Below are 26824 nucleotides of genomic sequence, written 5' to 3' on the forward strand. Positions count from 1 at the left end.
TAATATAATATTAAAATAATATTTAATTTTAAAAAATTAAAGAATTAAATAGGACAAAGTAAAATATCTACTTTGTCATACTAATATTTAATAGCTTAGTAAAAAACATGTTGGTTTATGGTCTACTTTACCATCTATAGCCAACAAATAATATATCATATCATAATTAAATGAAAAAATGTATAAATTTTGAAAAGTTAAATAATAAAATACAAAATAAATTTTTTTAGATATCATAATTCGCAAAATTATTTTTTAAAAAAATGGCAAGATAATCTGCAATTAAGCATGTTAATTTTTACACAATTTTATGAGAATTTTTTTATATAGAAATATTTTATTTATTCTTCGGCATGTATCTTAAAATATCACTATTTTTAAATGTACATTCATTGACACGTGCAATGATATTAATTACACGTTATTGAATTTTTTAAATGACTAATAAATAGTATTAAATTACATTCATGATTTCTTGAAAATAAACATTTTTTTCGTGACTTTTTTTATCTTCTCTAAATATAATAAAAGATTTAAGATATTATATATTTTATTTATATTTAATATTTTTGCTAATTAAAATATTTATATGATTGATTTTAAAGCAGATAGATTTAATTTTATTTACGACGAGAGCACATTAATTTTAAAAAGATTAATTAAAAATTAGTTTTTAAATAATTGAAAATAAATATTTATATTTATTATAAAAAATATATATTTTAATTTTACATTCTTGAATGTAAATAATAATAAATTTTATAATTTTTAATATTTATTTATATATAATTATTAAAGACACTTAGTAATAATAATGATAATGGAAAAATTGTTTCCAAAAATCTCTACAGCAACAATCTTGTGGTGGGTCCACACGTGTAGCAGGAGACGCGTGTGGTTGTTACTGGCTAACGGTCACGTCATGGTTGCCCTCTCTTCCAGTACACTCAAAACTCGTTTTTACGTTTCCCAGGAACGCGTTCGGCAACAAGAAACCGCGTGAAACAAACGGCGCACTATAAATGCACCAACCAAGAATTAAAGGCGTTTCAGTTTGCGCCACTACATAACCGCAAGAACCTGGAACCCTAACGAGAAGAGAGAGTGGAGAGTCCTCGCTTCTCACTCTCACCACCGCCATGGACGACGAGGTGCGCCAGATCTTCAACAAGTTCGACAAGAACGGCGACGGCAAGATCTCCATCGCCGAGCTCAAGGACATGCTCGTCACGCTCGGCTCCAAAACGACGAACGACGAGCTCAAACGCATGATGGAGGAGCTCGACCAAAACGGCGACGGTTTCATCGACCTCAAGGAGTTCGCCGACTTCCATTGCAATGACGCCGGAAACGACGACTCCAAGGAGCTCCGCGACGCCTTCGATCTCTACGACGTCGACAAGAACGGCCTCATCTCCGCCAAGGAGTTGCACGACGTGCTCCGGAGGCTCGGCGAGAAGTGCTCCCTCAGCGACTGCCGCAAGATGATCAGCAACGTCGACGCCGACGGCGATGGCAACGTCAACTTCGAGGAGTTTAAGAAGATGATGGCTCGCTCTTAGCTTCCAATCAGATCAACGTTTCCATTCTTCGAAGGTACGTTACGTTTATGTGGCTTTACGCTTTCTCTAGCTAGGGTTTGGACTTTGGATTAAGCAGATAACAGTCGACTGTAAATGCACATAACGTAGGTGTTAACTTCTTCTGTACATTTTCTATGTGTTTGGCTTTAGGTGTTAGGTTAGGACTGAAGATTCAAGAATGAAGTAGTAGTATTAGAAGAAGAAGAATCTGTAGGACTTAATTTTCTAATTGTATCATGAAAATTATTGTTTCTCTCATGAAAAATTTGTGGTAATTGCTTTTCTTAATTCTATTGTCATTCAACAACTAATTCTCAATTTCATGCTCTGCAATATTTTTTTGTTTTCTAACACGAAAAATTATTGTTGTATCATCATATTCCCAGATTACAGTAAATCATAGAAATAAAATCAATATAGGTAATAATCCCGTAACAAAAAAGGTATTAATTATAATTGGTCAAAAAACTCTTCATTATTTTTCTTAACAGAATTTCTGAGCAACGTCCAAATTCATTGTAATTTGTTTTTGGATGTATCAGAAACAGAAAGAGTAATGCATAGGTTTCAGTTTGGTAGAATGAGTAATTAAAAATAACGGCAGTCTTGAGTTGATTTTGTGTTTTGTGGTTTTTAATTTTGTATAACGTGTAGAATAAAATATTGTAAATGATTGGTCGTTGTTGTTTATCTGCAATTGATGGAAAATAAAAAAGTGGTGGGTAATGAGAACGGAAAACGCGTGAGCGGTTTGGGTCGGGTGGATGAATTTGATGTGAAGGGAGTGGTGGTGGTGGTGATTGCTGAGCTCAACGCGGTGTTGAATTGAATTTGGTGGGTTGGGTTTGGAAGTCAAGAGACTAGGAAATTTAATAATAACAATTAATATATTTCCTTTTCTAAGTGTAGCGACCCTAGTGGATGACGAGTAATGAAATTTTGTATTTATCTTTTCAGCGTTTCTAGTCCACACCTTCTAAATACTTTCTTGTCTAATTATATTAACTTTAGGCGTAAAGGAGGAGGGAATGCAGAAACTTAGAAAAAGTCCAAATTTTACCTTTTTCTTTTCTAATGCTTGAATGCTTTTTATTTGGCTGTCTTCCTCCTCTTATTATTATTAAATGAATTAATCTTTATGATAATCATTTAAAAAAAACGTATGCAAGATATTATCTAATTACTAATTGGAAGTGAGAAACTCTTTAGAGCAAATTTGCAAATTTCGTTTGCACTTTTTTGTTGTTGTAATTTCTTAAAAATTCACACAACGCTTCACCTGTTTTTGTTAGAGGTTAGAGGTGTAAGCAGGTATTGAACTAATCCAAACTAACTCAGTAAATTTATATTGGATTTTTTTTTAATATTTAGGTTAAATTCAATCTCTAACTTGATTAAAATTTGACATTGTATGAGTCTATTATTATTATAATAATAGTATTTGAATGATTATTTATTCATGATAATACTTACTTTTACTCTTATTTAATAATAAATTTTAGGTTGATAATATTGTAACAATATAATATATTTATATTAAATTTTATTTTTTATTAATAAATGTTGGTTTTTCTTAGTTGATAATAATGTAACAAATTAATAAATTTATTTTAAAATTTAATTTATCCATTGTATTTGCAGTAATGTATTAAATGATTTACATACATTTTTAATATTTAAATTTTAACAAAAAATAAATAAATTTTGACTTAACTCAATCCATTAAATATTCATCTCGATCATGATCAAGTCGGGTTGAATTTAAAAAAAAAAATTGCACAAACCCGATCAATCCATTAAATTTTGATTGGATTAAATAATGGATTCATCTAAACCCAATCTAACCCGACTCGCTTATACCCATATGTTTTGCTTTGCAATAACTTTTCTTAGGTAAAGATGGAATGAGAAAATGCCTTAGAGTGCATTAATAGAAGGTTAATGTAAGGGGGAAAAGATAAATGTATCATGTGAATTTTGATTGTATTAGGCCATTAGTATAATTTGTTCAAAATTTTATGTGAACAACATATTAAAATAATGTATTCTTATTATGTAAAATAAGAAAAATATAAAATATATTAGGCTTAATTATGTATTTAGTTCATTAAATTTGGTGTGTATATATATTTTTTATTAATAAACTTTTAAAACTTGTTTTAGACTTCAAGATATAAAAACGTAATGCTTCAAATTTAATCTACTTTTTTAGTTTTTGTAATTTTAAAAATATATTATTGTAGTCACTAATATCATAACTAATAATAATAAATTAAGAGAGATAAATAATGTAACGACCTATCATGATTATTATGTTGCATAATACAACTCAATCATCTAATATATATATATATATATATATATATATAGAGAGAGAGAGAGAGAGAGAGAGAAATAAGTATTAGGTAAATATATACATAAATATATATAACTATAAACAATTATACAAAAATTCATCACATTCGATAGTCAAAACAAAATAAACTCAACTCCTACACCACTGGTGGCCTTCGCTGCTACGCTCTAGCCTATTCATATCCTAATCCCATAAACCCTAAACATGCAAAGGGTAAGCAACACACACACACATATATATATATATATATATATATATATATATAACTTTTACCAAGTATTATTACACCATTTAATAACTTTATATTAAATGTGAATTTTATAAATTCAATCATTGAATTATAATTTTATATCACTTTATATGTTTATATCAAAATTTATTAAAATTAAACAATAACTTGAAACTAATCAAAGTGTTCATATTTGATTATACTTTCAAATGTTTATATTACTTCAATTTTGTTTTATAGGAATAAAGTATCAAAATATCTTGGATTAATATAAAATTTTGTGTATATATATAATATAAGAGTAAAGAACTTTCAATCTAACGGTTGAATATATAAAATTCACATTTAATATAGAGTTACATCGGTGTAATACTTAGTAAAAGTTACATCGGTGTCATTTGAACCCTCTTTAAACATTCTACTATCATCACAACATCATCACATCTTAAACAACTCTATAACTTAACATCACAACATACAACACACAACACAATGCAATTTTTAATCAACACAACAACTCATTTCTTCACAAGTCAACCAACATATGAATAACACACATCTCAACACATTTCAACACTAAATCAACACAACAACACCTATCAACACAGTTCAACACTAAATCAACACAGCAACACCTATCAACACAGTTCAACACATCATCTTTATGTGTCGTCACACATTTTTACTCGGAGATCTCCTACAACATAGGGTGAGCAATTTAAGTGGCTAGATCCTACTGAATCAAAAATGCAAGTGATTTTTTCGGTGTTGATAGATCAACAACAAATTGAATATCAATCCACAACATGAAAACTTAGTTTCTTAGACTTCGCCACTTAAACAATGAAGTATAACACTATATCAAGATATAACAACTGGGCTTAGGCCTATCACGACATTAGTTAGCTTGACTAAGCTTCTTATGGGATTAGCTTACCGACTATCCTCCAAATACTATAACTTTTCGATACTCGGTTAGGAACTAAGTTCCTAACTTCATACTTTACTCAATTTTTGGTCGCCTGACCCCTATTCTGTAGTTGTTTCATACATATGTGCATTGACCTTGTCCACACAAGGTACCAACTAAGTCTTAGAGGAGAACAACATGACATTCACTCCAAAGGACAACTTCCCAATGAAGGTTTTCAGCAAATTGGGTTCTTAGAGCATCACAATACACTCAATCCACACAATGGGATAAATAATTTTCAAAAATATCTCCTCTAGTCCTAAGTGTTCAACACATCTCATCAACATAGCACAACAACACATTTTTAACAATACGGTTTTTCAACAAAAACAACTCATATATCAACTCTACCCATCACTACAAGTTCACAACTCTATCATCTCAACATGCTTCAACAACATATTAATATTTCACACATGAAACAACATGCAACTTACAAAACAACTCCACCACACAACACATTCAACACTTTATAACAACTCAATCAACATGTATGCAACTCATATTCACATTAAAATATATCATGTATTCCCACAACATAAAACAGAGTTGTACTTTGTAACGACCCGCCTAGCCGTCCACAACAAACAACACCACACAAAATAGAGTATACATATAAATAAAATATATATATACATAGGTCTAGCCTGGGACTCAACAAGTCAATATACAAAAAATATCAGCCTAGCTACACTATGTAGCCATAAACAACAAAACATCAGCTCCATCTGTCAATTGCAGTCCTGCTACTACATTCCAACATATCCATGCTCTGCTCACATACATAGTATGATCATTGCAGTCCAACCCACATGAAAACAGGCAAATGTAAGCTAGTGAAAAGAATCAGCATATAAAGAAATTAATAGTAGCTTCAACTTAACACATCATCAATCTCAACAAATTTTACATACAACACACAACAACATACATCTACATCTTAGCTTCACTACACACTGCACACATACAACTCATATCATTCAACAAAATCAACATCTAACAGCTTATGCATTGTCACGCATTTCAACTCGATTTGGTCGCTTGTAAGCGGTATAGCTCAACCTGGCCCCTATATCGTGGTTGCTTTGTACACGTGTGCCTCGACGTTGCCCACACACGGGACCAACTAAGTACTTAGAGGAGAACAACATAGTGACCACTCCAAGGAACAGCTTCCCAAGGAGGGTTTTCAACAATTTGGGCTCTAAGAGCACCACAGCTTCCTCACCACACAAAGGGATGAACAACTTTGAAAAACATCTCCTCTAATCTTAGTGATTAACAGCTCAGTCTTACGGCCTACACAGCTCATATTCAACAACATAGCTCAACTATTTTAAACAGCATATTCAACACTCAGCACCGCTCAACTTAACAACATTAACAGCTTAGGCAGCATACAACACAGCTCGGCATAACAACATTCATCAGCATAAGCATCATACAACATAAATCAACATAGTCATAAAAGAATGCATCTGCGCCCGGTGCAATAGAATTCGCGCCCGACCTGGACCAACCAGAGAGCTCCAAAGCTCTTACGCGCCTGGCGCAATTCTAATTGCGCTCAACGAAATAGAAGGCAGACACTCCTAGGAGTCTCACAAGCTCGGCGTACCAAACTCGTGCTCGGCGCAAGTAAGGCAGAGACCTCCCCAAGGTCTCACGCTTGGCGTAATTCTAATTGTGTCCGGCGCCACCCTTGGTAGAGACCCCCATGGAGTCTCGACGCCCAGCGAGATTGAATCACGCCCAACGCCAGTACCCCAAAATTGTGAGTCCCTATCTGATATCACGCCCAGCGCGGTTCTCCCACGCCTAGCATGAGCCTTCCAGGGACTTCCATTCCCAAGCTCGCCCGGCGCAAATAAGTTTGCGCCTGGCGTGCTTGACCAATGGAACTCTCTGATGGTTACACACCTGACGCCAAGAACTACGCCCAACGCAATTACGGACAACAACCCTCAAACTTCAAAAATTTCACCCAAAACTTGCAAAATCAACCAGCTCAAACACATGGAATCCATTCAATGAACCACATTTTTAGCATACAACCCAAAAATCAACTCTTTTTCAACATGCAACCATCAACACCTAAAAATCCCAAATTTTCACCATTTTACCCGAAACCCCGAAAATGCAATTTTCTTCAAATCAGACCATCATTCTCCAAGAATCAAACAACCTTTGAGTTTCTAAACTTATTTCAACCAATCCACAAGAAATCTAGCTTCCCTTACCTAGGAGGAGAAGAATTTCGAGCTTCCAGGAAAGAGGAGGAGAAGAAAAAGAGAAAGCTTGGAAATGGAAAGCTCCGGATGCCTCTAATCAACACCTACAGCCACCAAGGAATTTAGAATCTGAACAGGGCAAGTGAATGGGAAGGAAAGAGTGAGAAGGAAGGTTACGTTGAGAGGGAGGGAAATGAGAAATGGAGCTCAATCAGAGAGTTCTAAGCTTTCTCATGCCCAACATGGAGAAAATATCGCCCGGCGCTGGTTTGGCAAAGACTCCTCAAGGGAATCTTGCCCGGCGTGGTAAGTGTCACGCTTGATGTATTAATCCCAAGGGCATCAGGGCCCTCTCACGCCTAGCACAAGGTGTCTTGCCCAGCACTAAGGTATGGTAGAGACTCCTCTAAAGAATCATGCCCGACATGGTAAGTTTCACACTTGGCGCCATATTAGTTGAGGTCCCAACACTCCATTTATTGATATCACGTCCAAAGCCACCTCCTCCACACCCAACGCCATTCACCCAAAGACCCCAATCCCACTTCATGCCAGCATGACCAACTTCATGCTTGGTGTGATTATGATACTTAGGCCTTTGATGAATGTCCACTCGGTGCAGATTCAAACTCCAACAACCCATTTTCGAAAATTTTCATCATAACCAGCAATCTAAGTAAAATCCAACACATGCAATCCTCAAACATACCAGCATTAACAATAATCAACAGAAAAACTCCAATAAAAACATGCAACCACAAATCAACTCCAAAATCATCTCATTCTCCAAGACAACCTGAAAACCCCCAAATCTTCACCTCAACTTACTCAAATTAATCTACATTATTACTGGAAAATCAATCCTACCAATACAACACTTTAATTACAACTCAAGAATTCAACTTTCCTTACCTCGGACGAAACAAAGCCGAATCTTCAAGCTACACCGAGGAGGAAAAGAAGAAAACTCAACTTTGTACGACTTCAAAGTTTTGATTCAAGCTTCTCCACTACCTGAACCACAAACATCACAACTTAGAAAAAAGTCAGAGAAGAAAAGAGAAGAAGACCGAGAGATGAGAACTCACAGATCAGAGTCATTCTCTCTAGAATTCCTCTCTACAACTCAGGGTCTCACACATAATTTTTTTATATTTTGAGAATTAAAAGTATAAATTTTTAATTTTAAAAAAATTATTAAATTTGAGAAATTAAAAATATATTTAAATTAATATAATATTATTTGTTTTGTAATTTGCTAACGATCGATCCTTTTATTGAAACTGTAGGTTGTAAATGCCACGGAAAAAGTAGATACCTAATATCAATTCTTTTGTCTACTAATAGTTTCAAATAGGACTGTCAAAACGGGTCAGCCTAGCCCGTTTGGCCTGGCCCACCTCAACCCGCTTTTTAAGTGGGCCAACTCGGCCCGACCCACCAAATTTATTATGCAAATTTTTCTAACCCGGCCCGGCGCACCACGGGTTGGTGGGTTAAACAGGCTGCCCACCAACCCACCTAATTTTTTTTAAATAAATTATAATTTAAAATAAATTTCAATATAAAATAATATATAATCTAAAGTAAAAATTATCAAACTAACTAACATGGATACAACATTAAAATTAAATTAAAAAGTGTACAACTTTAAAAAAATTAAAACAAAAAAAATAAAAATTCTTTCATGAGAGTGATTATTCATCAATATTAAATTTTATTGGAGGTTTGGGTAGATAAATTTATAACAATTTCATATTGTTTAACATTGATTTTATCTTTATCTATAAAAAAATGATATCTTATTAAAATAATGCATATATAATAATAAATAGTTAAGTGAGTTGTTAGTGAGTTAAGTTGATGAGTTGGTAAGTGGGTCAGGTGGGCCGTCCATTCAGTACGGGTTTAACCCGGGTGGGCTGGGTCACATTTTTTGACCCATCATAAATTTTATCATGTTTTTGGTCCAGCCTGACCCGTTTTCAAGGTGAGTCAGATTGATCCACGGACTATAGTCCACTTTGACAACTCTAGTTTCAAATTTGTTACCTGCCTTAATATACGGTATGAGTTGTACATCAGATGCGTTTATAATTATAGATTTAGGACTAAAGTTTAATCGACGGTCACGTTACGGGAAAATAATTAAATAAATGTTTATCAAATAGGAACATTCATATCACTTCTAATATTTTAAAACTGAAACATCTTTAATTTTAAATTGTAAAATTAAATTAAATGTGCTACATATTTAAATTTTGATTTATTTATCAATTGAAAAGGATAAAAATACAAAATATATATGATCAAATGAAAAGGATAAAAATGCAAATATATATGGTAAAAAAATCAAAATATATGCAGCAATTATTAAAACTATAAGGATCCTAATTTTAATTTTTAATGTTTATTTGATATTTAAATTAAATTATAAAGCGTATACTAAACAATTATATAATTAAATTTGTACTTTTTGGTTAGTTGAAAATAATTAATTCTTCATTGTTATTAAAATCAAACACTATTCTGTTTTTTTTTATATTATTTATTAGAAATAATCCTTCATAAATTATATTAAGTAATTTACCCTGATTTTTTCATTTTCTTGTTTTTTAAGTTTTAAAGTTTCTAGTATTTTCACAACCCTAAATAAATGTAAACGAGAATTTTGAGATAAAATGTGAGAGGATTGTAATTACTGTGTCTCTAGTAATAGGTTGTACAAATTGTTTTTTTTTTAGGCAAAGATATTAGTAATTGAAGGAACAAACTGGGCTCAATACTTTGTTTGTACTCTAAAATTATACATACCAATTTTGAAATTATATATATATATATATCAAACTTGCAAATTTTTTAAAAAAAATTAAAAACTATTTAATATTTCATTTTTTTAATTCAAATTTATGTATAAAATATTTTTATAATTATTTATTAATTTAAATTAATAAAATAAAATATTAAATAATTTTTAATTTTCTTAAAAATTTATAAACTTAATCTATACAATAAAAATATTTAATTTAATAGTTGAATCATTAAAATTTAATTAAAATTCAAGTTATTAAAAAGAATTGAAATTTAATCTAAGCAAACTCATTCATAATGTAAATCAATCTCATATATATATATATATATAGGGAGCATATCAAGTGAGAGGAAATTTATTATGAAAGATGAGAGGGTTAAAATATAACCCTTAGATTAATTTTCTTTCACTTGATTAAACTCCAAATTTTCTCACACTTAATTAATCTAAGGGTTATATTTTAACCCTCTCATCTCTCATAATAAATTTCCTCTCACTTGATATGCTCCCTATATATATATATATATATATATATATATATATATATATATATATATATATATATATATAGTGACGGATCCAGAAATTTTAGATAGTGGGGGCAATACTTATTTATATATTTGCAGTATTAAAATTTTTACATATATAACTTTTAAAAGCATAAATATATTATCATAATTATTTTTTACAAGTTTTTATATTTACGATTACAAGTAAATATGAAAATAAATTAGGTTAGACTAAATTTTATTATAATTTAATAAGGTTGAACATAAATTTTTTCTAAAAATATATATCATAAGTATGACTTATTTATCTATTGTAGACATTTTTTTAAATTTTTAGTTAGAACTACAATCCTAAAGACTTACTTTATAATAATTTAACACTATTAAAAATATAAAATAAATATGTTAAATTTTATAAAATCAAGTTTAATTTATTTATGATATAAACATGTTTTTAATATCTAATACGTATTTTCAGATGATAATTTATTTTAATATATATTTTATAATAAAAATTATAAATAGAACATAAATCTTTCGATTTTTTTTTTATTTTGATTTTTTTAATCAATATATGCAATAAATAGAAAACACAAAAGGTAAACATGCATACTACAAATTTTATTTTATCAAAAATTAATATTTTTAATATATTATATTATATATGTGAGTATTAAGATATATATATATATATATATATATATATATATATATTATAATTAAATATTTTAAGAAATTTGATTCGTTATTAAAGAGTATTTTTTATCACATAAGAGAATTAATCTTTTTCAAAAATTTGACAAACATCAAATAAATAAATCTCTTTTACGAATCTATATTTTATACATATAATAATTTAAACATATATATTTATTTTATTAAAATATAATTTTTATTTTTAAAATATTATTTTTTTAAAATAAAAATTATGTATGTGTGAAATAGTAGTGGGGACACTTGCCCCACTGGTCTCAACGTGGATCCGTCACTGTATATATATATATAATTCTAGCAATAAAAGAACGATTTCGCCCATATTGAATTTTTACGTGGACATATTATCTAAATATGATCATCTATTAACTGTTTTTCTTTTCGTATAAATTAAATAAAGATAGGGTCATATTAAAATTTGTATTCGTTCACCCAAAAAAGTATTAAAATTAAAATTTATATATACCCAAAAATAGAAAAACAGACACAACTTTCCAATGATGTGATCACATTAAAATTCGACATGATAGAATTTTTTTTTTTTTTACTATTGATTCTATTTTTTTTACATCGATTATTTAAAATATTTTAAAATTTATAAATTTATAAATTCTGTAGACCATTTCATGATTTTGAATGTCCTAATAAATTTTAATTCATAATAAATAATATGTTAGAAAAGTGTATCACTAACACTTTTTTGTATTATTTTATTTATCACAAATTATGTAAATTGTGTTAGAAAAATATGTTATTAGTACTTTTTTATATTTATTAACACTTTTTTTTTTATATATTTATAAGTCTTTGTTGGGATGGTTGTCACACTCATCATTTAAGCCTCGAGCAAGAGGAGGAGACTGCGTTCCCTCTTTCACTTCCTTGCGACATTGTTCTTCTCCATTGATTTGATTTGAAGTGAGACGACACTAGATTTAGTTTTTGTGTTTAGGTATTATTTTCATTTTATTTTAGAATAATATGTAATGTAACTGGGACACAATATTATGATTGTAAATTCAAAGCATCTAATGAAATACAAGAGATTTTGTTATGTACTCTTTTTTGTTTTGTGTTTATTTATTTATTCATTCAGATCTAGAAAGCATAGCAAAGCTATCCAATCCTTGCTCAATATTCTAGGAAGTATGGAAGCAATTTGACCAGAGATTTGATTTTCGGAATAGTTGAGTTCACAAACCAATTGAATCCATAATATATTTCGAGAGTTGGTTTTGGCTCAAATAGACTTTCATGATGTTATATATAATGGAAGTGAGCTGGTGCTGATCAAGTACAAAAGTTGTTAGCTTAAGAAAAGCTATTAACTCTTTTGGAATACTCTAATTAAGGTTGTTCTTACTACCATCAAGATACTCTTATCAGTACCCATTTCTCTTCATACCTTCTTTATTTTACACTTTCTCTCATCAGTACCTATTTCTCTTTTGGAATACTCAAATTAAGGTGGTTGTCGCATTCCCCTTTGACCTTGGCACATCTCTACTCCATGGTCTTTGTCCATCCTGATGGCCTGGTGGTTCACATTTATTAGAGTTGTCAAAGTGTATTTTAATTTATGGGTCAATTCAAGACATTTTAAAATGAGTTGGGTTGAATAAAAAAAATTATAATTAGTCAAAAAATTTAACAGATCCATTTTCATACAAATCATTTAGGTTGAACTTGTGATTGACCAAAATATCCATCTAACTGATTTACATTCACTCTAATAAGTAATAACAAAAACTTTCTTTTATTATTATTTAAAGTTGTGCACCTTTTAATTATGTTTAATATTGTACGTATTATGATTAATTTAACAATTTTTTATTTTTGATTTGAGGTTATTTAGATTAAAGTTTATTTTAAATCGAAGTTTTTTATTTTAATTTAAGTAGGTTAGTGGATTAGCTTATTTAACAAACTAATTCGTGATAGGTCGGCCAAAAAGTTTTGGACATTAAACAAATGGTCAAAGTTAAGACAACTCACTTAAAAAATGAATTAAAATAAGTTAATTTGTTTTGATAAGTCAAATTCTTCATTTATCTAAAAATGAATCATAAAATATTTCATTCGACATATATTTTTTAATTTATATATAATATAATTTTAGTTGTTATATGGCTCAATTAAATGTGTTATTTGAAAAATCCGCAAGAATTATTTAGTAAATATTTTAAAATAGTGTATAAATTTGTTTTAAAAAGAAAGTATATAAGAAAAGATTTCTATGAATTCCGGTGAAATTTTGTATTTTTTTTAAAAACCATTTAACATTTTTCTGCAAATTCAAATTTACATGAAAATCGGCAAGAGTTACCGAGATTTCTATCAGAATTCGTTGTGGATTTATATTTGTAGGAAAAGAAAAGCATATAATAAATAAATCTGCAAAAAAAAAATGCATAAAGCTCCTGCGAAAACTTTTTGCAGGAAAATTTGAATGAAATTCACAATTTTTTAGTAGTATAAGAGGGTTGAAAGAAGGAAGAATTGGAAGGAAGAAAAAAGAAAGAAAAAATGAAGAGGAAAAAAGAAAAAAAAATTATAAATAAGCAAATATAAAATATAAAATTTTTCAAATTTTTTACTTTTTATGAAATTTAATATTCTATAATTTTAAATAATCTAAATAATTTCATAAATCAATATTTAATGATATTATGATTACGTTGAAGCTTTCAAGTTATTGTTTCATAATGGAAACCTTGATATTCCAACTACTAAGGTCATGGTAACTGTTACTATTAAGAACATTATGAAAAATGGAACAAGCATTTCTACTTCACAAAGAGGTATGTTAGATTAACCTAACTGGTTTTTTGTGCGAGTTCTTATTATAACATAACATGATTTGTTTGTAGGTTAAACTTAAAGCATTGTTTGAACTTTTAAAGGGGTTTATCAATGATTATGATGGTATTTCAAATAATGAGGTAGGTTCAGTACCATGAGCCCATCATTATTCTCGATTTTTTTTTTCTTATAACAAGCAATTGAATTTTGTTTTTTCTTCTATATACTTGGTTGACTTAATTATTATAAGTGTTAATCAATTAGTTTTGTTAATTTGGGTTTTGATTGATATTACCTGTATCAATTTAAAAAATGATTTGGAGAAATATTTGGGTCGTAAACCTTGACCGTTAGCACAAATTTGACTTATATTTAAAAGTTGTTTGGTTTGATTGTTTTCTATTTTTTTTAAAGTAATATTAAAAATATGTTTAGTTGAATTATTAAAAATATTTTCTAAGAAAAAGTTATTTTCAACGTTTTCTCTGAAAAAATAAAAGTGGAATTGAAAATGTGGTAGCATGTAATGTAATTTTAACTATAATGAATCTTTTTAATCAATTTACAATGTACATTAAACATTGAGAATGATGGTGGCTCCTTTGCTACTACTAGGCATTTTCCATTGGCTACTGCTGGAATTTCATAGACGATGCTTTCTTCATGTATAAAAAGTTGGATTAAATATGTTTTTAATATGTTTTTGGTAAATATCAAATTTAAGGTGAATATGTTTTTGGTCTCGAAAATTTGAAACTGTTTTTTTAGTTTTATAATTTTTAAAAATTTTATTTTTATTTTTTAAATCATTAATAATGTATTAAAAAGTGATAAATAGAGACAATTATATAATATTAGTTATGTTTAATATGATGTTTTCACTAAAAAGATATCAGTATGTAAATTTTATATAATATTATTTAATAGATTTTTTAATAAAATTTAAATTTAAAAATTCAAATAATATTTTTGAAAATTAGAGGGTCAAAAGGAACAATTTTAAATTTAAAGGATTAAAAATAAATTTAATTCAAATTTGAGAGAATAAAAATATATTTAAGTCATTGTTGCTTTATTGATATTTATATTTCCTCTTTGGGCCCTTTCTAAATGGGGGGAACCAAAGTCAACCCAAAATTTTTTGGTGCTCTGGGTGAACCGAAAAATAATGTCCTCATAATTATTTGAGTATTATTATTCTTGTATTTTTTTAACTACAAAATCATCTATAATTCATTTATAATCATGATTCTTTAAAAAATTATTATCAAAAGAAATTAGAGCAAAACTATTCAATCTAGCTTGTGACGTAGTAGCATATAAGATTTTAACTATTTCAATTTTGAAAAACTTCATTCCATATGCAACCAAAAGATTGGTTTTGATTTGATTGTTAAAATTTCTCCAATTATTTTTAATTTTTAAAAAAAAATCCACCACCAAGATCATAGTAATTATAATGTTTTAGATAAATTTCAAGATGTTTACAACATGATTTCAAGTCCTCTTCATAAAGTTATTTTATAGGTAACATAATTCCAACACAATATGTTTAACTAAAAAAATATATTAAGAGCACCTTTTGAGATTCAATATCAATTTTAATTTATTTATTACTTTTTTATCTTAAATGATCATAAGGTTATTTTCTAGACAACATGTTCGAATTTAAACAATTAAAAAGTACAAACAAAAATAAATACTAAACTATAATCTATGAGTCAAATAAATAACTTAATTGTTTATTTTTAAACTTTTATCTTAAACTCTCAATTTGTTATAATGAAAAAAGATTAATAATGACAACATGTCACAAAGAAATTCGTGATGACTAACAAATAGATATTTGCAAATTGATTAAGATTCTAACATAGTAGAAGACATTATGATAAAGAAAATAGACTTAAATATATTTTTAATTACTATAAAATTAACAAGTTTTGATTTTAGTCGTTCTATAAAAAAATTCTTCATTTTTCACCCCTATAAGATTAAAACTAGTGTTTTTAATTCCTATTTTTATGTGATTATTTTTTAACTACTTTTTATTTATTAAAAAATAAAGTAACCGTCTTAAGTGTTACTTACAATCATTATTTATATCATATTATATTTAACACCTCTAAAAAAATTTATAAGTCTTTAAAATAAATGTTATTTATTCATCTTAAAATATCATTAGAAACTAAAAATGGTTAGTTTAGATTTTAGAGCGATGAAAACAAAAAAAAATATTTAATAGGGATCAAAATCAAAATTTACTCATTTTACAATGATAAAAAATAATATTTATAAATTTTAGAATGATAAAAAAAAATCTTATAAAGATCAAAATCAAAATCATTAATTTTATAGAGATAAGTAAAAAAAAATCAAATGAATCAAAAATAAATGGAAAGAGAGAAAGTTCAAAATAATCTTTACTTATTAATAATGAGAGGTTCAAATTAAGAAAAATAAAAAGAAATAAATCAATAATATATTATATATCACATTTTTTTCTTTATATAATTTATTTTCTAAAAATTGGTGCATCATTTTTTTCTAAATCGTGGATAGATTTTATTTGAAAAATAGAAACATTATCTATTAATTGAATAATTGGTGATAATTAATTTTTTATAATATTTTTCTTAAATAATTTAATTATATATATATATTTTTTAATTTTATAGTTATATGTATAGACTATAGTTTTTTTGTGTCCTTCTAAGTCTTTGAAAAATCATCTACCTTGACCATGTTGAAGATCACCAAGAGGATTCAAGTTATGTGTCAAGTATGTTTTAATCTGCCTATTTATTAAAACAATTCCGTTCTCCTTATATTAAAACAAGTGTACAACCTTGTTATATTTTATACATTAATCATATGATTGTTAAGTCTACATTTTTCTTTATATTTCCATTAGTTATTTTTTTTCATATTATGTTAAATAAAATAAAAACATAAAGTAAGTTATTTAAGTCAGGAAAGAGAAAGAAATTGTGGGTTAGTTCAAGTTCTGACCAAGTGTTGAAGTAGGGAATTTTAGGTGTGGAAGATAATCTTATTGGTGTTTGAAGAAGAAAACAGACAAATCTCTTGGTCACTTTTATCAAGTATCTCTGGTTCTCTACCTTTGTTAAAGTGTGAAAACTGTAGTATAATCACTTTGAATTCTCAAATGTTGCAAGAGTAATTATTAGATTTTTTTCATTAATATGTATATAAATATCACTAGCTGCAATAGCGTTTCAGTATATATATTTGACTTTATATATTAATTAACTTTTATATACTTCCAAAAATTACTTTTCAAATAGAAGTCTTTGAAATTTCAAATTCTCAAAGTAAAAATATATTTATAGAAAAAGAAATGTTTTTACTCTTCTACTCTCTAAAAGTATATTTTAAGAAGAAAAAAAACATAATTTCAAAATAATAATAATAAGAACTATATATATTTTTTATAAATAATTATCATAAAATTAATAAATTATACATTTGAAAACGATTTCTTTATAAAATTCACAATTAATATCCCATATTAAATATAAAGTGAAAATTAGAATTTAAAAAATATCAAAAATAGGAATACAAAAAATATAATTTAAAAAATAATAAAAATGAATTCGGTCGATGTCTTCATTGTTGGAGAAAAAAAATAATAAATAAAATACAAACACATGAAGAATGATCAAAGAATAATAGAGTAACAAGAAGAAAAGGAGTGAAGGAAAATCAGTGCATAAAGAATATATAGCTTTTGAGAATAAAATTCATTTTTAAAAAAATTAAAAAATATTTAAGAAAAATTTTGAAAAAAAAAAGTAAGGGTGACATGTCTAAGAGCAATTGAGTGGTTGACCTAGGCTAGGAGTTTGGGCAACAGCTAGAGCCCATTTAGGGTTAAAACGAGGTGCTTCTTCTCACCCAATAGATGGAACCAACTTGAGCAATCAGAAAGTGGATCCACTTGGGCTTTAGTTGGTCCAAATCGATAGAGGGGTGTAACCAGCTAGTGAAAATTAACATCATTCAAACGGCCCAATTCAACAAAATAAAAAATTAAGATACAACCAACCACTCTCAAATAAATACTCACCTATATGTCTTAGCAATCTATTCAATTCGGTCTCTTGATTTTTCTCTCCTTTCATTATGCACTTTTTCTTCATAAATAGAGTTCAATGAATGTGTACTTTTTATAATAATTATTAGTTTGTGATGTATAAAATTACTGGTCAAATATATTTTTAATAAGCATCAGATATATAGTTTGTTTGTTTAAACTTAAAAAAAGTATTTTTAAATAAAATATTTTTAAAAAAATAACTAAAAACATAGATAGTATTTTTTTTTATAAAAAAAATCATAATATTGTTTATTGTAAAAAAAAATTGAAGAAACACATGAAAAAGTAAAAAAAAATGCTATTTTATTCAAAAAAAAGTTTATATAAGAAAAAAAAAAGCCCATAATCACATGTGAATAGTGATCAGTTGAATTACTTGATTGATATTTTGAGAGTACACGTATGACAACCTATTCATTCGCACACACATCACAACACATTTGTATAGTTTTATTATTTAATTATAATTGTTTTTTTTTTATTTTATAAAAAGGATATCCACTTGATTTTGTTACTTGTGTGGACAGTTAAGCAAATGGATCGGTCGTGGGCCACAACCGTTTTATTCACGACCCACGTAGATTAGCCAAGGAATCCTAACAATACAATTTTTTAACATATTTTTCTTAATATACTCTTTTTATTATTTGAAGTTTATTGAAAATCACATTGTGAGACCCTTCCCTCTTTCTCTTTTTCTCCCCCCTCATTTTCACTCTTTCACTCTCACTCACTCTCATTTCCTTTTCTCTCCTTTCCTGGTGGCTGATTCCTTCTTCTTTGTGGTGGCTGTGGTAAGCTTGGTTGCTGAGTAGGTGGAAGAACTTGTGGACGCACGGATTTCCTTCTTCCTCCTCCGTTCACCATCTTTTCCGATCTTCTTCTCCATTCTCCGCGATCCCGAAGCTCGGATTCTTCACCGAGGTAAGGGAAGCTAGTTACTTTGCTGTTTTTGGTTGAGAATGAGTCTTAGAAACTCATTTGCTGTTTGTTGGTGGTTGATCTTTGGCTGAGATTTAAGAAAAACTAGTTTTCGGGGTTTTTCGGGGTTGGGTGAAATTTTGGGGTTTTCCCTTGATTTTGGATGCATGTTGAAAATGAGCTATTTTTCTTGATGTTTGATGGAAGTGTAAACTTTTGGATGGTTTGCATGTTGGTTTCCTAGTATTTTTCGCAGGTTTTGATGAAATTTTCGAAGTAGGTAAGAGTTTCTGTTTGAATTTGCGCCGGGCGCAGTTCTTCGCGTCGGGCGTGATTTGAAATGGGAAATCTCTGGGTGAATCGCGTTGGGCACGAGGAGAACCACGTCGGGCGCAATAGACCTCTGTAGGTCTCTGGTTGAGAATTGCGCCGGGCTCGCTTTTAATGCGCCGGTCGTGCATTTGATTTTCAGAATTGGACTTTATAGTCTTCATGAAAGTTGTAGTCTTGGATGTTAGCTTTTCAATGGCGCTGGAATCACCCAAAAAAGAGTTTTAGAACTCTAGATATGACTGTTTTAGTGAAGAGGGGTCAAGCTGCTAGCATTACTTATAGTTGTTGCGGTTTTTAGAATTTTTAACAAGGTAGATGAAGGAATTAGGACTTGGTGTCTTCATGAGAGTTTTAGGAAATCTTCTTATCTTTCATATGAGATAAGGATGAGTATGGTAGGAGTAGTATAACTCCTGATGCGCTATTTTCTGTGAAAGCTACCATTTCACTTTTAGTGATTTGGTTAAGTTGAAAGTTGTTTTAGGTGCTTAGGTGTATTGGTGTTGTTTGGGTGAGTAATTTGACAAGATAGATGAGTTGTAAACAAGATGGTTGGGTCGTATTATGTGTTGAACATGTTGTACGTTGTGAAGTTGTTGATCATGTTGTTTTAAGCTGTTAATGATGAATGTTATTGAGCTGAATGATGATATTGATGTGTTGCACTAAGCGCGGCCCTTGTCGCGTTGGGCGTGAGACTCCTTGGGAGTCTCTGCCTCGAGGGCGCTGGGCGCAATTTGGTTTGCGCTGGGCGCGAGACCAAGGGAGGTCTCTGCCTTGCCTGCGCTGGGCGCGGGTTGGGGCACGCCGGGCGTGTGAGACTCCTTGGAGTCTCTGCCTGGCCTGCACTGGGCGCAATTGGGTATTGCGCCAGGCGCGAGAGAGCTTTGGACTCTCTGGCTAAGTCTCGCCGGGCGCAGGCACGCTTGTGTCGGGCGCGCTGGCCCTGGAGCCCTCTGGTTGTGTCACGCCGGGCGCGACCATGAGTGTGCCGGGCGCGTATGAGAATGTGAAGTTATATGCTGAATTTGCTGATAATATGGTTTTATGCTGATTAATGGTGTCAATGTCGTGTGATGAAAAGTTGTGTTGTGCTGTGTGATGCTAATGCTGAACCTTATTGTTTGAGTCGAGCTGAATGATATGCTGATAGTTGTTGAATTATGCTGTAATTGCTGAACTGAGATGTAATTGATAAATATGTTGTGCTGACTAGGTGTAAATGCTAAAAAAAATGATGTTAAGTTGTAATAGATGTATATCGCTATGCTGAGCTGGGCTGTTATTGATGATTTTAAATGTTGATTTATAATATGGTTGTGCTCTAGAATGATGAGCTGAGTTTTGAGTAGTAAGCTGTGTTAAATACTACTTAGTTGTGTTGTATGCTGATTTTGTTGTGCTGTGCTGTGAGTTGTTTTGCTGTGTTGTTTATTGCTGAGCTGTATGCTGTGTTTAGCCACTATCGTGGTGCTGTTATAGTCGCTATGTCGGCGCTGTTATAGCCGCTATGTCGGTGTTGTTAGCCACTATTATAGTGCTGTTATAGCCGCTATGTCGGTGCTGTTAGCCAATATTGTGGTGTTGTTATAGTGCTGAGCGGTGCTGATATTGCTGAATTTGTTGTGGTGTAGTATAAGCTGTACGGGTGTGCTGATAGCTGTAGATGCTTTTATTTACATATTTATGTATGTATGTCGATTTCTTTACACTAGCTTACCCTTTGTTGTCTCCATGATGTTTGGACTGCAATGATCATACTATGTATGGGAGCAGAGCAGGGATAGGTTGGTGGCTGGCGGTAGGTCCATGGCTGACAGACGGAGCTGATCTGTGTAAATGTTTTGTTGTTTTAGCTACTGGGTGTAGTAGCTTTGATGTATTTTGTTGTACACTCTAACTCTAGCCGGATTGTAACCTTGTATATACATATATTCTAGATTCATATTATATACTTGTTCTATCTGTCTGATGTTTCCTGTGTGATGTGCCGTGTGTAGTGACTAGCTGGGTCGTTACACACATAGTAAAAAAAATAAAATCCTTAAATACACCATACAAAAGTATCACTATATATATAATATATGTAAATATAAATCTTTTTCACATATAATTATATATAATTTTAATGTTCATTTTGAATAAGATTCAATAACATATATTGTGTGTCACTATAATTTATATTTATATTTTTTAACAATATATTACTATATATTATATTTATAGTGTAAGTAAAGATAATTTTTAATAACAAATATTGTATTATTATAAAGTATGTGTCATTACTTGATAATTTTTTTTATAATGATAAACTATAAAACCTATTAACTTTTATATTGTCCAATAAATTTTAACCAATTAAAATAAAGTGGCCAAAAAATCAAGTCAAAAAGTGTGTAAGCATTTATCTATAATACAATCTAAAGTACCATTAATGTAACTCATTTAAAATTGTTGACTATTTAGTTTATCTGTTTAATTTGTCATAAAAATGAATTTATGGGATGTTTTGTGACTTTATTTACAAGTTTCTTAATTATTTTTTTTTAAATTGAAGTTCAAATCAAGGTTGTTTTAAACTAAGTGATTTGTTCTTTTTCTAATTGGATACATGAATATTTTGTTAATATATCGATAACATTTCTCATTTTGCTAATATATCTAGTAATCTTAGCTCTTTTTCTAATTTCATACATGAATAATTTATATTACTTTCATAAATCTTTAAACTTTACCAATAATTATTTTTGTGATATGTAATCATAAGAAATATTTTTGTAAAAAGTTTACCATTAACCGTAGCTTTCAAAATTTACAGACTACTTAACCTGTATGGTTTATATGCCAACCATCGTGTCACTAAAATTTGCAATTATGATTTTAACTTGCTTGAACTTCACCCTATGATTTGGGTAAAAGTTACAAGAGAGAAACGTTTCCCAATTACAATCCAAAGACACATTTTTCAATATGCATGTTTGTCAAAGGGAAGCATGCTCTTCTCTCCCTCAAATGCCTGGTTACCTTAGAGACATTTAAAATATGTAGAGTACCCAAAATACAATATGCAAAAAATAGTTTCCCTCTGAAAACATAAAGGAAACATAAAGTATACTAATATATGAAAAAACAAAGGGAACATAACAAAATGTGCCCCCATGCTACCATACAATTAATAGCATTGCTTATGCTTATATATATGTATGAATATAATAGGAAAGGGTTTTAAGGGCATTTGGGTCCTCCTTCCTTTGTCTTCCAGCTGTTGTAGCAAGGGCACACTTGCTTGTTGCCATATGTGCCAGGAGGAACGCATAGGCATTTGGCACAACACTTCTGGCAAAAGAACATGCATGGCTTCTTGTGTGAAGTTGCAGAGCAACGGTAAGTACACTTTGGCTTACAATCTGTTTAATTAATCACAATATTACCATTTAGCATACAAATTCATTAATAATAGTTAAACCCCTTAAAAGCTTAAAGTAATATGATTACTAGTTAGATCCGGTAAACATAAAAATATTTGCTTCTTATATGCAAAATTGGAGACACACATTGAACTAAGTAAATATGGAATGTGTAATATTAGTTTGTAATGTTTAAAAAAGGTCAAATGAGTTTTAAAAGAGTAAATTGACCATTAACTAATATGTTAATATTGACAGATTTAAAAATCAAAATGAAAATAGGCTATTAAATTTAGGATTTTTGTTTGTCAAAAGGTATTATAATAATGATTACAAATTTTTATAAAAAATCATGTTTATACTACCCAAACCTTTATTACTGAGTCAATAAATTTAGGGATTTTTGATATTTTCTTAGTTTAAGAAGGTGATGTTGTAAAATGATTAAAGTCGATCTAGTAATGGGAGGATTGAAATAGTAAATATATGATATGATCTTAGATTCAAACTTTAATACCGTGAATATAATTGTAATTAATAAAAAGAATGATCTTGCATACCTGACGGTCGAAGTGTTCCACTGCGTGTGTAAGCCTGTTAAAATATGAGACACAAAATTTGCTAGTTAGAATAAGTGGAGTTGTATTTTGATGTGTTAATAGTTGGTACTAGAGAGGATTATGAATATGATGAATGTGGTAAGCGAAAGAGTTATTGTTGTATGTACCTCAGCTACGCCTACATTAGAGAATGTGACCAAAAGAAGCAAAGAGAGGGCAACCATGATAGGGCTCAAAGATGGTCCTGCCATTGGTATGATGTGTCAAGTGAACAAGGTAAAAAGAGAAGAATGAATATTTGTTATTAAAGTGAAGGGATATATATAGGAATAAGAGAGGGTCCAAATGATTAAAGGTAACAGTGAAAAATATTTGGAAGACAGAAAGGAATTATCAATTAGCAATAGAATTGGCGTTGTTTAAGGCATTGAAAAGGGTGGTTGAGAGAAAGTGAGCGATAACAGCGGCATGTCTTTTGTTACATTTGTTTTTATTTGCTTTTGTCAACTCAGTAACATGCTCCTAGGTCCCTCTTCAATCTTCATTTCTTTTTTTTTTTTATGTTGTTATTATCACTACAATTTATGAGTTAATATGTATTATGAGGTAAATAGCTGTTTCAAATAACTGTTTCAAATAATAATAATTAAAAATAATAAGTATGAGTTAATATGTATTATGAGGTATTAGTTTTTGAAACTACAAAGTATTTAATAGATTATTGTTATTATGTCAATTTAAGTAACAAATGTAACAAAAGACACGGCACTGTATAATTCGAAGAACTAGAAATGTAATATATGAAAATTTTAATCGGAGACCAATGAGGTCAAAGAATTTATGGGCCCTACATTTCTTTTTTTGTTCTACGATCCCAATTCGTGTCCTCTTGTACGGTTGGACATGTGAATGAACATTCACTCTACTGTTGCATGCGTTGATTTAGTATCAAGAATTAATTAATTAATGGATATTTTTCCAATACAACTTAACAATATACAGTAATATACTCAAGTGATGACGAACTGTACCTTGCAGTAAGCAAACACAGTACGAATTGGTTGATTTGTAATGATTTCATTTGTAGTTACAAAAAAAATCGTGGATTATTAGCAGATTTTGTTTTTCTGGAAAAATGGTTTCACGACAAATTTTATTTTATTGTCCTAAAAAAAATTTGTTTTACTACAATTATTTAACTAAATCAAACCTTCTCCAATAATTGTACCCAAAAAAAAAAAAAACTTCACCTATAAGGCTATAACCCATATGTATTAATAAAATGTCTAAGCTTTTTAAAAGATATGAAAATACAATATAATTACATGAGACATATAAACATGTATAATTTAGAAGCATAGAAATATTTTTGTAGATAGATGATTTCAAAAAAGAAATGAGATTGATAACATTATCTTTATTTGTAAATAAGAGGAAGTAATTTATGATGTCAATGATTTATAATTTTTTTAGTGATGCACAAAAAATTTATTCTTAATTTGGATTTACTAAATTGCATTTGGAGTTATATATATATATATATATAATTTTATATTTAAAAAAATTTAATATTCAAATCTTATTATCATTAAAATTTTAAAAATTATCATCATTATAATTCTAATTCTAATAGATTATAAAAACCTAATGGATGAGGAACTCAAGTGGGCGCGGCCCACACTCAAAAGGAGAAGAGAAAATTGGAGCAAGTAGCGATAATGAAGAGCCAAGCCCACAAGTAGCGATAATGGAAAGCTGGAAGAAATTTAATTGGGGAAATTGAACTCAATTAAATTCAACGTTTATATTATTATTACCTTTTATGGGGCCCAAATTTCCTTTTTTCTTTTCTTTGATCCCAATTGATGTCCTCGTGCACGGATGGACATGTGAGTGAACATGCATTTTACTGTTGTATGCAATATGAATTATTGGATTTTTTAAGAGATTAATTAATGCATCTGTTCTATATGGGGAGAATTTTGAGAAAGTTCAAAAATTAATCCAAGGCTAATCCTCATTTTGGGTTCTAGTGTGAAGAAGGAAATCAATTATCACATCATTCAGGTTTTTGCATTTGGTTCATTCAGCTTCTTTGTCTGCAAACTTGCCACATGATGTTGATGTGTGTTTAGAACAATAATGGATGCTCAGCATATTTTTCTCTTATTATTTCATTTTTTTTTTATAAATATGTCAGCTTGGTGCACCATGTTTACAAAAGATATGATATCAGAAAACAAAAGCTCATTTATATTCTTTCATCTTTAATTTAAGCATAAACCTTTGAACATTTAATTATTTTGTTATCAAAGGAGAATGAAATATATATACAAACTTACAATTTATCTTCAGCTCTTAATTTGTGCAAGTTGAAAATGTCACCAACATGAAAATTATAGGGTGCCTGGAGGAAATCGCTCAGAAAAAGCATTAATCAACAAAGAGAAGACAATCAATCAAGATATTATAATGTATAAAATAATTATGTAAATTTTATATCAAATAACAACTAGTTCAATCAAAATGATAATATCACAGCAAAAACCACTAAAATTTTAATGCTGCTGTAACCCTTTATAGGGAAGCACTAAAATTTTTAATGTATGAAGAAGCATCTTGTGGCTAAGACAAGGCCTAAATGAACCCATATATTAAAAATAATGTTCTTAAATAACATTTACGAATTTAACTTTATTTAATATTATTTCAATAGATGAAAATACGTTGAAAATGAAGAATAGTGATGGAGAATAATAAGATTAAAATAAAAATATTAAAAAAAACTGGGTACTTTTTTGGATAATTATTTGACATGTTAAGATCTTTGTGAACAAATGGTTAAAGATATTACCTAAATATTCACTTCAATAATATTCGCAGTTAATATGTTACAGCATTGTAGTATTAATCTTCACATCGACAACAATGCTACAAGTAAATTGTATAATCAAGAGCATAGAGAAGATTATTCTTGGGGCATTGCATATTTGCATTTGAACATACATGATTCCATTATTTCAACATAGAAAAGTTGTCACTACTTTTAATATCATATATAATAATCTCTATTGAATCCTCTCTTTTCATCTTTGTCACATATAAATTTTTCAAAATCAAGAAGTTATTAGGTGATTCTGGATCACATGATCAATAACTAATCTGTATGTGACATGTAATCAAATATAATAATTATTTTCTCATTAGTTAAAACTTAAATACATGTTATGGAGTAGTTGGTTGAGACCATAGACACTTGGTAATTCTTGACTAACTA

At 29.4% G+C, this 26824-nt stretch overlaps 2 protein-coding genes across 3 annotated transcripts; one reads left to right on the forward strand and one right to left on the reverse strand.

Annotated features, from left to right (window-relative positions):
• The first annotated feature begins 993 nt into the window (after window positions 1–993).
• LOC109816045 (putative calcium-binding protein CML23) lies at window positions 994–12465 on the forward strand. Of its 2 annotated transcripts, none has more exons than XM_020380919.3 (2): window positions 994–1596; window positions 12212–12465. In XM_020380919.3, exon 1 carries the CDS (start codon window positions 1140–1142, stop codon window positions 1560–1562), a length of 423 nt encoding a protein of 140 aa, XP_020236508.1. In that variant the 5' UTR covers window positions 994–1139; the 3' UTR covers window positions 1563–1596; window positions 12212–12465. The 2 variants fall into 2 exon arrangements, with proteins under 2 accessions (XP_020236508.1, XP_020236501.1); XM_020380912.3 differs by lacking the exon at window positions 12212–12465 and adding an exon at window positions 1734–1871 and having other exon boundaries at window positions 995–1596.
• Window positions 12466–22434: 9969 nt separating this feature from the next.
• Window positions 22435–23870, reverse strand: LOC109795291 (protein RSI-1). The gene is made up of 3 exons (XM_020354746.3): window positions 23715–23870; window positions 23548–23581; window positions 22435–22987 (listed from the first exon to the last, which is right to left on the reverse strand). Exons 1-3 carry the CDS (start codon window positions 23796–23798, stop codon window positions 22806–22808), a joined length of 300 nt encoding a protein of 99 aa, XP_020210335.1. The 5' UTR covers window positions 23799–23870; the 3' UTR covers window positions 22435–22805.
• Window positions 23871–26824: the final 2954 nt, after the last annotated feature.

Source organism: Cajanus cajan, chromosome 9 (genome assembly GCF_000230855.2).
Source record: "Cajanus cajan strain Asha chromosome 9, NIPB_CcT2T_4, whole genome shotgun sequence".
Lineage (NCBI taxonomy): Eukaryota > Viridiplantae > Streptophyta > Magnoliopsida > Fabales > Fabaceae > Cajanus > Cajanus cajan.